This window comes from Syngnathoides biaculeatus, chromosome 5, assembly GCF_019802595.1.
Source record: "Syngnathoides biaculeatus isolate LvHL_M chromosome 5, ASM1980259v1, whole genome shotgun sequence".
Taxonomy (NCBI): domain Eukaryota; kingdom Metazoa; phylum Chordata; class Actinopteri; order Syngnathiformes; family Syngnathidae; genus Syngnathoides; species Syngnathoides biaculeatus.
The window spans coordinates 17,452,921-17,467,207 of record NC_084644.1 but is presented as its reverse complement, the minus strand read 5'-3'; the positions used below and the strand labels follow the sequence as shown (position 1 = coordinate 17,467,207).

Genomic DNA, 14,287 nt, shown 5'->3' with positions numbered 1-14,287 from the left:
GACACACACACATATAGCTCCTCTGGAGCTGCTATTTCGCCGTCACCTCAGATTCGAGTTTTAACAAATTTCCCATATTATCGCAATGCATTTACACGTCAATCTGATGTAAACATTGAAAGTGTAATTGAGACCCCATTATTCCTTAAATACGTACATGAAGAGTAGTTGATTGGGATTGATTGACTGGGAATATTTTACATTTCTTTCTTGTTCTATATTTTATTGCACAGGTGTGATTGTTGTTGCAGTCTGTCAGTAATATTGCTTTGAGACAACGTCTGTTAAAACATTACACAACCTTGTACCAGTAGGGTTTTAGGTTTTTATTCATTCTATTCAATTGTAGACGTTGTCTATGAGAATCTCTCATTTTACAAAACCTCTTGCCAGAATGACCACACATGCTAACCCATACCACATTCTGTTTCAAATTAGTGCATAGTTTGGATTTGAGATGTCAGCTTCAATGTGTCAGCTAGCACACCTCTGATGTATTTCAAATGACATCACTAGGTCTGCATCAGACCACCAGTTTAGAAAAAAAAAAAGTGCTACGTATTATGGAATTTACTGTTTTGGCATCATCAAGGATGAGTAAATTAGTCGTTTTAGGACTGGTGTTTTGTTCTTTATCATTACTTTGTATTTCTGTCCTTCTGTGAACTCTGCTGTGATCAGAAACTGAGGCAGCCATGTTTTCTCAATGTGACATCTGATGATGTTCTGGATCTCCACAGCAACTCGCTTTGAGAGAGACTCAAGTTTCAGAAACTCCAGTCCACCTGCCAGGTGCAATATCTACACACACACGCACAGACACGATTTATAAAAACACAGTCGGACACATGAAAGCCACGTAGTAGGTGGATATTGTATATGTCATTACACATTAGAAATAATAGGCAACGGATCTAGTCAGATTAAACCTTCCCACCGTTGGAAATTTACAATGTTTGATTCATGCTGTTGTCAACATAATTCCCACAATCCACCTTTTCTCTACACCTCCTTTGTCAGCTTTCATTCCTCATTTCCATAACAGAAATTGAAAAAAATGTTTCGGAAATTTGAGATCCACGTGCGAAGACTTTTTATAATATATAATTTCTCATACTAGCACTTGCATTCAAACCTTCACATGAGTAACAGCTAACCAGTGAAGGAACTGCATTAGGATTCACTAGAAGAAGATGGATGGATGAATGGATGGATGGATGGATGGATGGATGGATGGATGGATGGATTATTCAAGGACTTTCCATTGAGTAATTGACTGACATTTGTGGAATAGGTGTGGCACAGAAAACAATTGTTAACATATACAGTAGATATGTACAAATTTAACAATATGTTAAATATAGCAGTTGCTCATCTAAAAGGTCTGGAAGTGCAGGGTGTCTGTGAGCAATCTTTAAGGCTTACTGTATTGCTTGAGGCAGCTCTTGTACCACACTTCACTGAATTGTGTAGCTGTATAATGTTTTACCCAGTGACTTAAATATTTCCTGCCTTGATCTACAAAATCCAAGTGGTCAATCCCCTCGCACAGTATGCCCCCCTGCAGTTTAACTTCAATCGAAAAAAATAACTTTAGAGGAGATTTTCCTCCTACTATATGGCTGTTCTTGTCTTGTGGATCCAAACCACAAACTTATAACCCACATTCATTTAATTCTAACCATGTCCTTTGTTCTTAGATCCTCCAGTGACACCCTTTCAGAACTGTCAGTAGCAGAAGCAGTACAACATTTTATGAGAGCTACAGAGGTCTCTGTTTATTTAAGCTTATTTAATGTCTCAGCAGGAGCTTTTACACCAAATCTGAAATTTCATGTCACAGGCAGACTGTTCATACCCCTTTGTCGATACTACTTTGCCACAAACTTGAAAATTATTCAAATTCTGGTACAATGTAGTTCACATCACTACAATTCAATATCTTTGTTCATCAACTGACATTATTCTGCCTTACTTTTGTGGCAGGACTGTGGGAGCTGAAGAAGTTGGTTCTGTTGAGATATTTCTTTGGAATGTGAGAAAATCGGTCCCTTCTCACTGCCTTGTTCCTCTCAGGAGTCCTCCTGTAGTCCTCCAGGTCCTGCCAGCATTCCAGGAGGATGCTGACAAGACATATTTCAAGTACACTTTCATTAAAAAAAAAAAAAAAAACCCACACACAGCATTGTCAAGTTTATTTAAAACATATTTGTGCACCAAGACAAAGAATATTCTTTATCTCAATAACTGTACAAAAACACATGAGCTTGAAAAATAGAAAAAAGAATGGATAAGATTGTAACATATTAATGCATATGTATGATTGTGTGTGCTTGTATGTAACGGTACACCCATTAAATATAGTTCATTGACTCATAATTGTCAAATACTTATTCCAGATTGCAGGACGATGGTTAACTGAACAATGACACTTTTTAGCTTCATAAAGGACCCAACACCAGTCCCATGGAGCCCAACAGTGTGTTGCAAACAGTAACTCACCAGGCATCTTTATTCTGGAGAAACGACATAAAGTGCCAGATCTCATGATGTTGGTGAAATAAGGAGCCTAAGCGGTAACCTTGGTACTGTGGAGGCACATTGGACCAAGAGTCAAGGACCCGGGGGCCCTCAAAGAAGGTGCCAGATGAAGTATTCGATAGAGATGTCATAGCCTGTCATACGTATTTAGAAGACAAACAACATTGTGTTATAAGCAGCATTGGAGGGGCAGATTACAACTGACCCTACCCACGCTGGTCACACCTTGTTCGACCTTCGCCCCTCAAGTACGAGGCTACGGTCTATTCGGACCAGAACCTCCACTGAATACGTACGTCGGTATCACCCACCATAACTTCATACTCACACCTTGTCATGACCAGAACACGGGATTGGACCCAAATGCACGACTCGGGAGATGTAGAGGCAGTTTGGGAAACGTATTTATTCAGTCCAGTGTAAGGGATCAGGCAGGCAGTCAAGGGAAGCAGCAGTAACAAGAATGTCAGGCATAGGCGGCAGGTCAGTGGCCAGGCAGGAGTCGGTACACGGGAGATCAGGAACGGGATTACGAGAGTGCGGGAACGAGGCATAAAGCAACGATCTGGCAAAGGCGAGACCGCACGTTTTGTTCTATATAACTGGGATGTAATTACTAGAGACGATGCTCAGGTGTGCGCTCCCGCCGATTGCGGCAGTTGCGTGCCGCCTCGGGGACCGGTATGGCAAGGACAGGGACCGGGAGGACAGTACTCCGCACTTCACAGATGGCCCAGGCGCCTCGGGGTGAAAGGCATGAAAGTTACTGATGAGGGAGGGGTCAACTACGAACCGGAACGGGATCCATGATTGTTCTCCTGGACCGGTGCCCTCCCAGCCCACCAGGTGCCAGACACCCCTTCCCCAACAGCGAGACGACAGGAGCCAGCACACAGTGTAGACCGGACCCCCATCAACCATACGCGGGGGGAAGAAAGGGGTTGGCAGGTGGGACCAGCGGAGACGGCCGAGCTGGCTTGAGCAAACTGACATGAAAGGTAGGGTGGACCCGCATCGATCTCGGGAGTTTCAATGATACTGCAACTGGCTTGACAACCTAAGTGACAGGGAAAGGACAGACGAACCTGGGGGCCAGCTTGCGAGATTCCATCCGTAGCGGAAGGGCTCTCGCCGACAACCAGACGTGCTTTCCAACTTTATTGGTCGGTGCCCTACAACCTCTTGTGGTCCCCTGCAGCCTTGTAGGTGCGCCCCATACGTAGGAGCATTCATCTGGCTCGCTCCCAGGTCTGCTTACAGCCCCTTACCACGGCCAATGCCGACGGCACAGATGAGTCAGTGCCTAGGGACAGGAAAAGAGAGGGAGTATAACCATGCACCACATGGAAGGGCGACATACATGTCAAAGGCAAGGGAAGGGAGTTGTGGGAGTATTCCACCCAGCCGTGCTGCCAACTCCATGAGGCGGGGTCGCAGGAGGCCAGGCAACAGAGACCGGTTTCCATGTCCTGATTGATCCGTTCGGTCTGGCCATTGAACTCTGGGTGCTGACCAGAGGACAGACTCGCTGTGGCCCCAATTAGCGAACAAAACTCCCTCCAAAATCGTGAAAGATATTAGGGTCCCCTGTCCAACACCACATCGGTAGGCAAGTCGTGGTACCGGAACACTTTGTCCAACAGAAGCTCAGCACTCTGCTTGGCAGAGGGGATTTTCGGCAGCAGGATGAAGTGAACCATTTTTGAGAACCAATCCACTATTAAAAGCACAGCGGTGTGACCTTGTGAAGGTGCAAGACCGGTCACGCAATCTAGGGAGACGCAGGACAATGGATGTCGAGGAACGGGCAGCGGACGAAGCTCTCCTGTGGCTTCGTTGCCGGGAGGATTTGTTGGCAGTGCAACTTGGGCACGCATTAACATTCTCGTACGTCTTTTTTGATGTTCGGCCACCAAAAGCGCTGTTCAATCATCGACCGCATCTTGGCCATGCCCAGGTGACAGATGATGTGATTCATGTGGGCCCAATCAATCACCTTACCCCTCAGAGGAGGCACGACATACAGTCTGTTGGCAGGGCAACCTGCTAGACTGGGGGAATCTAAGTGTTTCTTTCACTTGGAGCTCGATTGCCCAAGTGAAGGTTGACAGGAAGCAGGTGTCCGGAGGAATAAGGGCATGATCAGGTTCGCACCTCTCCCCCTCATATACGCACGACAGCACATCGGGTTTCCCGTTTTTGGACCCCAGCCGGTACGACATAGTGAAGTGGAACCTAGTGAAAAAGAAGGCCCACCTAACTTGCAGGGTGTTCAGAATCTTGGTGGTTTTTAAATATTCAAGGTTTTTATGGTCCGTCAGCACTAGGAACGAGACCTGAGTCCCCTCCAACCAGTGTCTCCACTCGCCCATGGCCATTTTGACAGCGAGCACCTCCCGGTCTCGGATATCATAGTTTCGTTCTGCCGGAGTCAGCCTTTTGAAGAGGAAAGCACAGGGGTGTGGTTTCCCATCCCTGGAACTCTTCTGAGAGAGGACCACCCCTATCCCGGAATCTGATGCGCCCACCTCGACAAACTGCCTCTAGGGGTCAGGCACGATGAGGCCTTGAGCTTGCTGAAAGCCGCCTAACAGGCCGGATCCCAGTCGAAGGCACTGCAGGGAAAGGTGAGTGCATGCGACGGAGCAGGTGTGGTGCTAAAATTCCAAATAAATTTGCGATAAAAGTTGGCAAATCCAATGAATCTCTGTACCTCCTTGCGATTCGTGGGAGTGGGCCACTGAAAGACGGCCTCAACCTTGCCGAGATCCATGCGGCTTTCCCCCTCCGCCACGATAAAACCCAGGAACAAGATGGAGGGTCGGTGGAATTCGCACTTCTCTGCCTTCATGTACAGATTGTGCCGCAATAGCTGCTGCAGCATGGACCGGATGTGCCTCATATGGGAATCTTTGTCCGGGGAAGAAAATCAGTATGTTGCCAAGATATACGAAAACATGCCTATTGAGTATCTCGCGCAGGACGTCATTGACGAAGTTCTGGAACACCTGTGGTGCATTCGTCAGTCCAAAAGGCATCACCAGGTACTCATTATGCCCCATGGGCGTTTAAGGCAGTTTTCCATTCGTCTCCCTCACTAATGCGCACCAGGTGGTACGCATTCCTCAGGTCCAGCTTAGTAAATATCCTGGCTCCTTTCAGCAGCTCGAAGGCCGTGGCGATTAGGGGAAGAAGGTACCTGTTTTTTATGGTGATGTGATTCAGCCCCTGGTAGTCAATGCAGCGACGCAGAGATTTATCCTTTTTCTTTACGAAGAAAAAACCCGCTCCGGCAGGTGAGGATGAGAGTCTGATGAGACCCGCCACCAGCGACTCCTCCACATAGTCCCTCATGGCTTGGTGTTCAGGGCCTGTAAGAAAGAAGAGTCTCCCCCACGGGGGTGAGGTCCCAGGCAATAAATCAATAGCACAATCATATGGTTGGTGAGGGGGAATCGACTTAGCCTTAGCTTCAGAAAACACCTCCTTCAGATCCGAGTAGCAGTCAGTGACCAATGTTAAATCCGGCTCCTGCGGAGAGTCCCGCAGAGGTTCCGAAGTGACCTGCGAGCCCTCCTTATCAGGGGATACGAAGCACGTGCCTCCGCATTTTTAACACCACGACTTGATTTGTTCAGATGGCCAGTCAATGAGAGGGTTATGTTGCCTGAGCCAGGGACTCCCCAAGTGCGGTGAGTAATCTGGCACAAAAACTTGCCATTGGCTGCATAAACATGTTGGAGACGCTGCGTTGTAAAAGTCTCCAAGATCAATAAGTCAATTACTCCCGGGTTCAGGAGATTGGAGTCAGACCAGGAGTCAATGAACGCCGCAGCCATGTATGAACGTTCTCCTGCGCTAAACCTCACCTGAAGCAGACTCACCATCGTGGATACCTTGAGTGCGAGTCGTACGAGTTAGACTGGGCAGCGAGCCACGAGGTGGCCCAGCCATCCACAGTAGTAACAGCGACCCTCTCGCCGGCGTTGTTGTCGTTCCTCCGGGGATCCGTGAACCCCCTCAACTTACATGGGCTCCATTTCAACAGCCTGAACCGGTTGACGTGCAGTCTTTGATGCGAAGCTCCGTTGGACGTCCCCCCAGCTCCACTGCGACGAGGTAATTTTGAATCCCGGTGGGAGCCCCTGAAAGAATGCATCGTTCCACCCGCTCTCCGCCACTCAAATGCGGAACTCGATAGCAACGCTACTGTGCCCCCGCCTTAGCGAAATCCAAGTAGCCACTGCCTCACGTTCCGGGGACGCGTATTGAAACACCTTTTGTCATTACACACACAAAGGAGCTCCAGGTGCAGCAGGTATCGGAACCGCAGCTTCATTCGGCTGTGGCCCAAGCCTGTGTGTGTGTGCTGATGCTTCACAAAGTCATCCAACTTTGGCGCCATCGATGATTTTCAGCATGACAGAAAATGTTTTCTTCCACTGTCAATACACCATTGGCAGAAAATATTTGAGTCCCTCAATTTGAGCCACTTAAATTTAGAAAACCATTCCTGGCAAATCTTTTGTCTCTGCCTTGCACGGGGAGTAGATTTTCCGACAGCAGACAAAGTTGTGTTAGGTGTCTTTCCCGCATAAGGTGCATCCGTCAAAGTTGGCAGCTGCACTTATACCACTGCTATCCTTTGTTTTTCGGAAAATAATCCAAAACGCCTATGAATTTCCGTCGCATCCACTGGTAGCATGAACCGATGGCGAGAAAGGATGGGTTTGATGCGGAACCCGGATGCAGTTGTCTCCGATGTAAAGAATTATTCGCTCAACTTCCAGTATAGCTTCCAACCAAAGTTACCTCATGCTAAAGCCAGGAATCAAATGCGAATTCTTGTAATATATATAAAAGTCTACAACATTACAGAATCGTACGCTAGGATAAACAGCCAATTTACACGTTCGCCAATTTTTTTCACCATTTTTAAACTTTACTCGCCAGACTCAGTATATGTTCGCACATGGCGAGGGCCCAGTAACTTCCGAACATGCTTAGTACAGTTAACTTGCATTTCCTGTTTCTGGGTGAATACTGATTGTTTAGGAGCAGGCTTGTTTAGTTAACAACATTTATGAAATAAACACATAAATTAACAATTTTTGAAATTATGATAATAGTTGGTGGTAATTAGAATACTGAATAAATCAAAGATTTTCAAAAAAAGTTGGCTTGACTGCATTACTATTTGTTATGTGTACTGGAGTTCCAAATATTTACTCTGGGAAGAAATATTTTATGGCCAAAAATATACATATTAAACATATCATTGACAAATAGCATGAATAGAAATGTTCAGGCTTTGAATATGTCAGTGAGCGAGCATCTTAGAATACTGTAGTTCATTTCCAACCACAGGTTAGCAGGTCCTGAGGGATACGAGCCTGCGCTCTCTTCAAATTCACCTGTTACCCTGAGCCCTGTTGTTTTTTTTTTGTTTGTTTTTGTTTTTTTTTTTAGGCCTGTGTACAAGCATCACACATATCTCGTTCTTGTCAAGATGGTGGCATTAATGGAAGTGTTGGTGGTTTCTGTGAGTGCAAGAGCAATGGTCTGTGACCTCACCACCACTACAGGAGCAGCAGGCTGGTGTGTATTGAAGGCTGAGACAATGATTCAATTGACGAATAGGACAAGAAGCCGCTGATGGATCCGCCTCTCACAGCTGGAAATGCTTATTGCTTACAACCAAGAAGAAGGAAAAAAAGCGTGTCCCACATATTCTGGAAAGTACACTTGTACTCCTTGTGTTGAGAAGGCCTCCTAAGTCAATCATCTAATCGGAGAAGGGCACTTGGTGTAGGTTTCTGGCACACTTGGTGAAGGTTTCTGGCAATATACATTATGTGGGGTCGCATAGGGCAGCATCGCTGGAGGACAGCATCTTTCCCCAAAAAAAGGAAAATTGATTTGTGAAATGGTTTGAAAACACTGCCAACATTTTTACAAGGTCTCATTATGCTGATTTTTTTTTTTTTTTAATTATTCAAGACTTGACTTTTTTAAAAAAATGTGTTACTATATTGTTTTCCTTTGCTGTGTTCTTATTTTGTCATAGTTATATAGTAATAGTAATAGTAATAATTTTAAAGAAAGTATAAGGTCCACTCCCGTGTGAGAGTGTGTGTGTGTGCGTGCGTGTGTGCGCGTGCGTGCGTGCGTGTGCATGCTGGTGTTGGTGTGCACTAAAGGGGGTCTCACACAGGGTGCCATTCATTGTCAAGATTGGCACTATGCTGCTAGTTATCATTTGAAATCATTTGTGGTACGTAGTGGCCCTGAAGAGAGGTCTCCAACTTTCATCATACTGCAAGTTCATTCCCCACTTCTTCCCATTTGTATATTTTCTTCTGCACTGAAATGTCTCTATTTTTCTTCCGGGTTTTTCTCATTTTCCCACTCAGTGAGCTTCTTCCTCTTATTGTTGTTGTACTTGTCTAGTTACAGTTAAAATTACACCTTAGCCAAGCTACATGTTTATCTTTGGCTCTGAAAGCAGCCAGGCGCATAAACACACTAACAGTTGTTTTTATAAAGCAAAGGCAAGGGGCTGTGTTTTTACTCCTGCATCCTGACAAATACAAGAAAACATCACCCAAAAGATTACATTTTTAGCCCTGAAATCTCTCACACAAACACACACGCATGTGCAGCAATAAAAAGAATCTGAAAGTCTGACGAGTCAGGGAAATTTGTGGAAACAACTAAAAAATGCCAAATACTGTAATTACTTTTCTTTCAAATAAAATTCTGACATTACAAAATGCATGTTTTTTTTTTTGTTTGTTTTTACTGTAGGGGCAGAGAGATTTAGTCGTGGTCATTGAGGGAAGTACTGTATCCCAGTCTTATGTTTGACATTTCAAAGCCTACTACACAATATATAGAAAATAATTCAGTTTTGTGCCATTTCTAACATTAAAACAACAATGGAAATCATAATCATGGCATTTAAATGGTTACATTTCACAAAATGATTTAGTAGTTAGAAGTTTTGCGCAAGCTTGAAGTTGTTTAAGTGATTTATGTGGAGGGGCAGGCAAGAAAGAACTGTTGAAGGATGATAATTTTACAGCACATTTTACTACAAATACATTTCAGGAGGGCATAAGAGGTAAATAGAGTACATTAAGGTAGTCACATAGAGTGTTTTGCAATTTCTTTTCACTTCTTTGTCAGAGAGTGTAATTTGGTGAGCCAGTTTTAGCACAATTCTGTCCATTTAAATGTGTGTATTCGTACCTAAGCCACTCTCTACACTCTGTAGGGATCCAGTCCATTTTGTCAGAAGAGCTCATTATAAAGCTGGAGGTCATGCCAAAAATAAACCGCATTCTCCCATAACTAATGAGTGAAAAAAGCAAAAGGAGCTACATTTTAAAAATCTTAATAGGCAAGCTTTAACCATAATTATTAAACACTTGGAATATCAGTTTCAGAAATATAAAGCTGTAATGCCACATTATGTAATTTTTTACCTGGTTCTTAGGTTGTTCACAGAACAGAGTGAAGCAAAGCAAAGCAAATTTATTTGTATAGCGCATTTCATACACGAGGTAACTCAATGTGCTTTATATGATTAAAGGCATTTGAAAATGAGATAAAACATTTAAAACGGGATAAAACCAAATAAATGACAAACAAAATGTTTAAAAAAAAAGTTAAAACCGCATATGGTGGAAGTAATGTGATCAAAAAGTGGATTTATTCCATAAAGCATGACAAAAAAGACCTTTCAACCTAGATTTAAAAACATTTACACATGGGGCTGACCTCACCTCTGTTGGCAACTTATTCCATTTGTGTGCAGCACCGCCAGTACCAGCCAGCATCAGGGTCGACAAATACTGCTTGCAAAAATTTTACTCGTCCTGCGCAGCCTAATGATTGACTTCTTCTTGGTGAGACTGCTCATAAAAGTCAGTAAATGTCAAGTTTTCTGTATGTGCAGAACATCAAATTGCACAACCGCAGCCAGTCGTATCATATCCTTGTTCACTTACCCCAGGATAGTTTTTATAAATTGATTCGGACAACCAGGGTTCAGGGCTAAGGGAACAAGGGGTCACCAAGGCTGAATGAGGTCACACACGCCTCTCCTCCCACAGCTTCGTGTCAGAATAATCAAGGTTTACTTGGACACGCTGGGATTTCAAGTAACAAGGAACCCTGTGGGGCTCGGGTTGAAATACTGTATAAGTAAAATATATTCAGAACTCAGAAATGCATGCAAAAACAGAAACTTGGCATCACAAAAAAACATCACCAGTACGAGATGATTGACTCCATAAAGTCGGGTTGTATTGAGCACACCCTCTCTTTTGTCCAGGAGGGGGAGGTCGTCAGCCCCAACCTGCAGAGCAGCTCCATGTTTAGAGTCTAAATTTTAGACTGTTCTGACTGCTCCTCAGCAGGTAGCTGCTCCCCATTAAAGCCAAAAAGCTGAGAAATAACACTGCATGTTACATTTAAAGCAAAACACAGTGGCACATTTTCCTTCTTTTTTTTTTTTTTTTTGGTACACAAAGAGGGTGGCACCCTCACAGTTCTGAGGACCCGGGTTCGATCCCGGCCTCGCCTGTGCGGAGTTTGTGCCCCTAGGTGTGATTGTGAGTGCAGCTGTTTGTCTCTATGTGCCCTGCAATTGGCTGGCAAGCAGTTCAGGGTGCACCCCGCCTCCTGCACATTGACAGCTGGGATAGGCTCCAGCACTTCCTGCGACCCTTGTAAGGATAAGCAGCTAAAGAAAATGGATGGATGGAGGTACACAAAGATACGGCAGAGTTGTGGAGGCTAGACTCAGGACAGAAGTAAGTATCTGAGAGAGCCAGTATGGTTTCATCCCTAGAAAGAGTATCATAGATGCATTAATTGCCTTGAGGATGCTCGTGGAAAAGTACAGAGAAGGGCAGAAGGAGCTACATTGTGTCCTTGTCGACCTAGAGAATTCCTATGACAGAGTACAAAGAGAAAGAGAAGAACTGTGGTACTTCATGTGCACGTCCGGTGTGGCGGAGGAATATGTTAGAATAGTACAGGACATGTATGAGAGCGGCAGAACAGCGGTGAGATGTGCCGTAGGTGTGTCAGACAAATTTAAGGTGGAAGTGGGAATGCATCAGGGATACGTTCTGAGCGCCTTCCTGTTTGCGGTAGTCAAGGATAGTCTGACAGATGAGGTTCGAGAGGAATCCCTTTGGAGCATGATGTTTGCAAATGATATTGTGATCTGCAGTGATAGCAGGAAGCAGGCAGAGGAACAATTAAAAAGATGGAGGCACGCACTGGAAAGGAGAGGAATTAAGATTAGCTGAAGTAAAACAGAGTATATGTGCATGAATGAGAGGGGCCGTGGGGGAAGAGTGAAGCTCCGGGGAGAAGAGATAGCAAGGGTGGATGACTTTCAATACTTGGGGTCAACAATACAGAGCAACGGAGAGTGTGGTAAGGAAGTGAAGAAACGGGTCCAAGCAGGTTGGAACAGCTGGTGGAAGGTGTCTGGTGTGTTATGTGATAGAAGAGTCTCTGTTAGGATGAAGGGCAAAGTTTATAAAACAGTGGTGAGGCCGGCCATGATGTATGGATTAAAGACGGTGGCACTGAAGAAACAACAGGAAGAAACACTTGAGGTATCAGAAATGAAGATATTGAGGTTCTCACTTGGAGTGAGCAGGTTGGGTAGGATTAGAAATGAGCTCATTAGACGGACAGCCAAAGTTTCAGAGACAAGCTTCGAGAAAGCAGACTTCATTGGTTTGGACATGTCCAGAGGCGAGAGAGTGAGTATAGTGGTAGAAGAGTACTGAGGATGGAGCTGCCAGGCGAAAGAGCGAGAGGAAGACCAAAGAAAAGATTAATAGATGTTGTGAAGGAGGACATGAAGACTGTGAGTGTTAGAGAGGAAGATGCATGAGATAGGCTTAGTTGGAAAAAGATGACACGCTGTGGCGACCCCTAATCGGGACAAGCCAAAAGAAAAGAAGAAGACACAAAGACACAGCAGAAACCAGGTGTTTACATGCACTATGTAAAAGGCACTACTCCTCCTCACTCTGAAATGAAATCATGCTAAACTTTACCTGCTTCAGTTGAATTTGTATGAGTTAATATTTATATTTGCTCGATACAAGAATAATGAGAGAATAAATACTCGGGGGACAACTTGACATGATTTCCCTCTAAATCTGAAGTTTACATATAGTAAGACTTACTCCTTTGAACAATTTGGAAAACCTAAATTATGTCATTTCTTTGATTGGTTCATTGACATCATTTAATTAATTGGAGAGAGACCTGTGGACATATTTGAAGTGGGTACACCTAAAACGCACTTCTTTGTGTAACACTGTATGAAAGTCAGCAAATATCTGCAGAGAGATCAGAAAGAGAAATGTTGACAAAAGCGGTTCACTTTTGGGTGCAATTTTCAGATACCTGAAGGGGCCACGTTCAGTTACTCAAACAATTACATGCAATTACAAATACCATGAGAATGTCCAGCTATCACACCACACACAAATGTGCTTTGGTCTGAAATTTGCATATCAACCCAAGAACAAAAGCAACAGATTTTGTGTAGATTCTGGCTGAATGTGGCATGAGTGTGTCATTACCCACATTGAAACAAGTATTGTACCCACATGGCCTGAAACCCTGCTTTGCCAAGAAAAGACATTACTTACTGCAAAACAAACAAAAAAAAGATGAATTTGAAAATGCACAGATGGATAGACACCTTCTTTGTAGGAGATGTCCTGTGGTCCGAAGAAACTAAAATGGAACAGTTTGGCCCTAATGAGCATTGTCATGTTTCGAGGGAAAAGGGGAAAGCTTGCAAACCTGGGAACACCATCCCTACTTTAAAATATGGCCGTGGCAGCGTCATGTTGTAGGGTTGTTTTGTTGCAGATGGTAATTGTGCAGACAGACAGAAAAAATTAAGCTTGGGCACCAGTGATTCTTCCTAATGGACAAAGACCCCAAGCATAGTGCCAAACTGCTTATAAAGTGGCTGAAGGAAACCCCAAGTCTGTTTTTACTGGACATCAAAAAGCCCTCCTTATTAAATATTTTAAAATAGAACAAGGCATGTTTTAGCAAACTTGGCTCAGTTACAGTTCCTCTGTTTGAAGCAATCAGCCAATATTCCTCCTCATGTTATGCATTTAACAAATAGAAACATTTTTGGTATTCCTAACTGACCTTAAACAAGTTTAGTGTGATTTCATACAGAGAAAAAAAAACATCTTTTTATATAATGTATGTAAACATTTAGTTTCAACTGAGATACTGAGACAAAGGAATAGTGTTAGAATCACCTGTTCATCCGCTCACTGTTTAGAGTTTTCAGTGTCTCTATGTCGCTCCAGAGATTTTACAACCTGCCTCCTGATGTGCCATTCAAAAACCTTGAAGTTATCCATCCTTGGTTGGCTGCCTCGGTGACCTTGACAGCAATTATGTCATACAGTTTCTAAGTCTGTGCTCCAGCTCCCCTCAAATATTTGTTTTATCCCCAATATGTACTTCTTTCCCCCAACTGCAGTGCTGGCATTCGTCCGTGTTTTCATCAACTGAACATTGCCAAACTCTACACTCGTAATTTTTTATCTAAGTTGGTGAAATCTGTAAGTTCTTTCCCCAGCTCTGTACAGTCAAGACCAATACAGCATCTTCAAGCAACTGTTGAACCACTTGAGTAGCCAAATCAGACAAATATAGTTCCGAGGCCTCTTGG

At 44.0% G+C, this 14,287-nt stretch overlaps 1 protein-coding gene across 1 annotated transcript; it reads right to left on the bottom strand.

The window, feature by feature from the left end:
- Positions 1-46: 46 nt before the first annotated feature.
- LOC133500319 (regulator of G-protein signaling 22) lies at positions 47-5,716 on the bottom strand. The gene is made up of 4 exons (XM_061818861.1): positions 5,255-5,716; positions 2,503-2,675; positions 1,976-2,123; positions 47-801 (listed from the first exon to the last, which is right to left on the bottom strand). Exons 1-4 carry the CDS (start codon positions 5,441-5,443, stop codon positions 571-573), a joined length of 741 nt encoding a protein of 246 aa, XP_061674845.1. The 5' UTR covers positions 5,444-5,716; the 3' UTR covers positions 47-570.
- Between the last annotated feature and the right edge of the window lie 8,571 nt (positions 5,717-14,287).

Bases quoted from the DNA above. Each gene is read 5' to 3' on its own strand.
- LOC133500319 (XM_061818861.1), bottom strand. From the start codon at position 5,443: ATGAGGCACATCCGGTCCATGCTGCAGCAGCTATTGCGGCACAATCTG. The intron at 2,676-5,254 runs GTACAGAGATTC...TACGTATGACAG, and splicing joins CTCCCACGAATCGCAAGGAG to GCTATGACATCTCTATCGAA. The intron at 2,124-2,502 runs GTGAGTTACTGT...ATGTCTTGTCAG, and splicing joins CTCCAGAATAAAGATGCCTG to CATCCTCCTGGAATGCTGGC.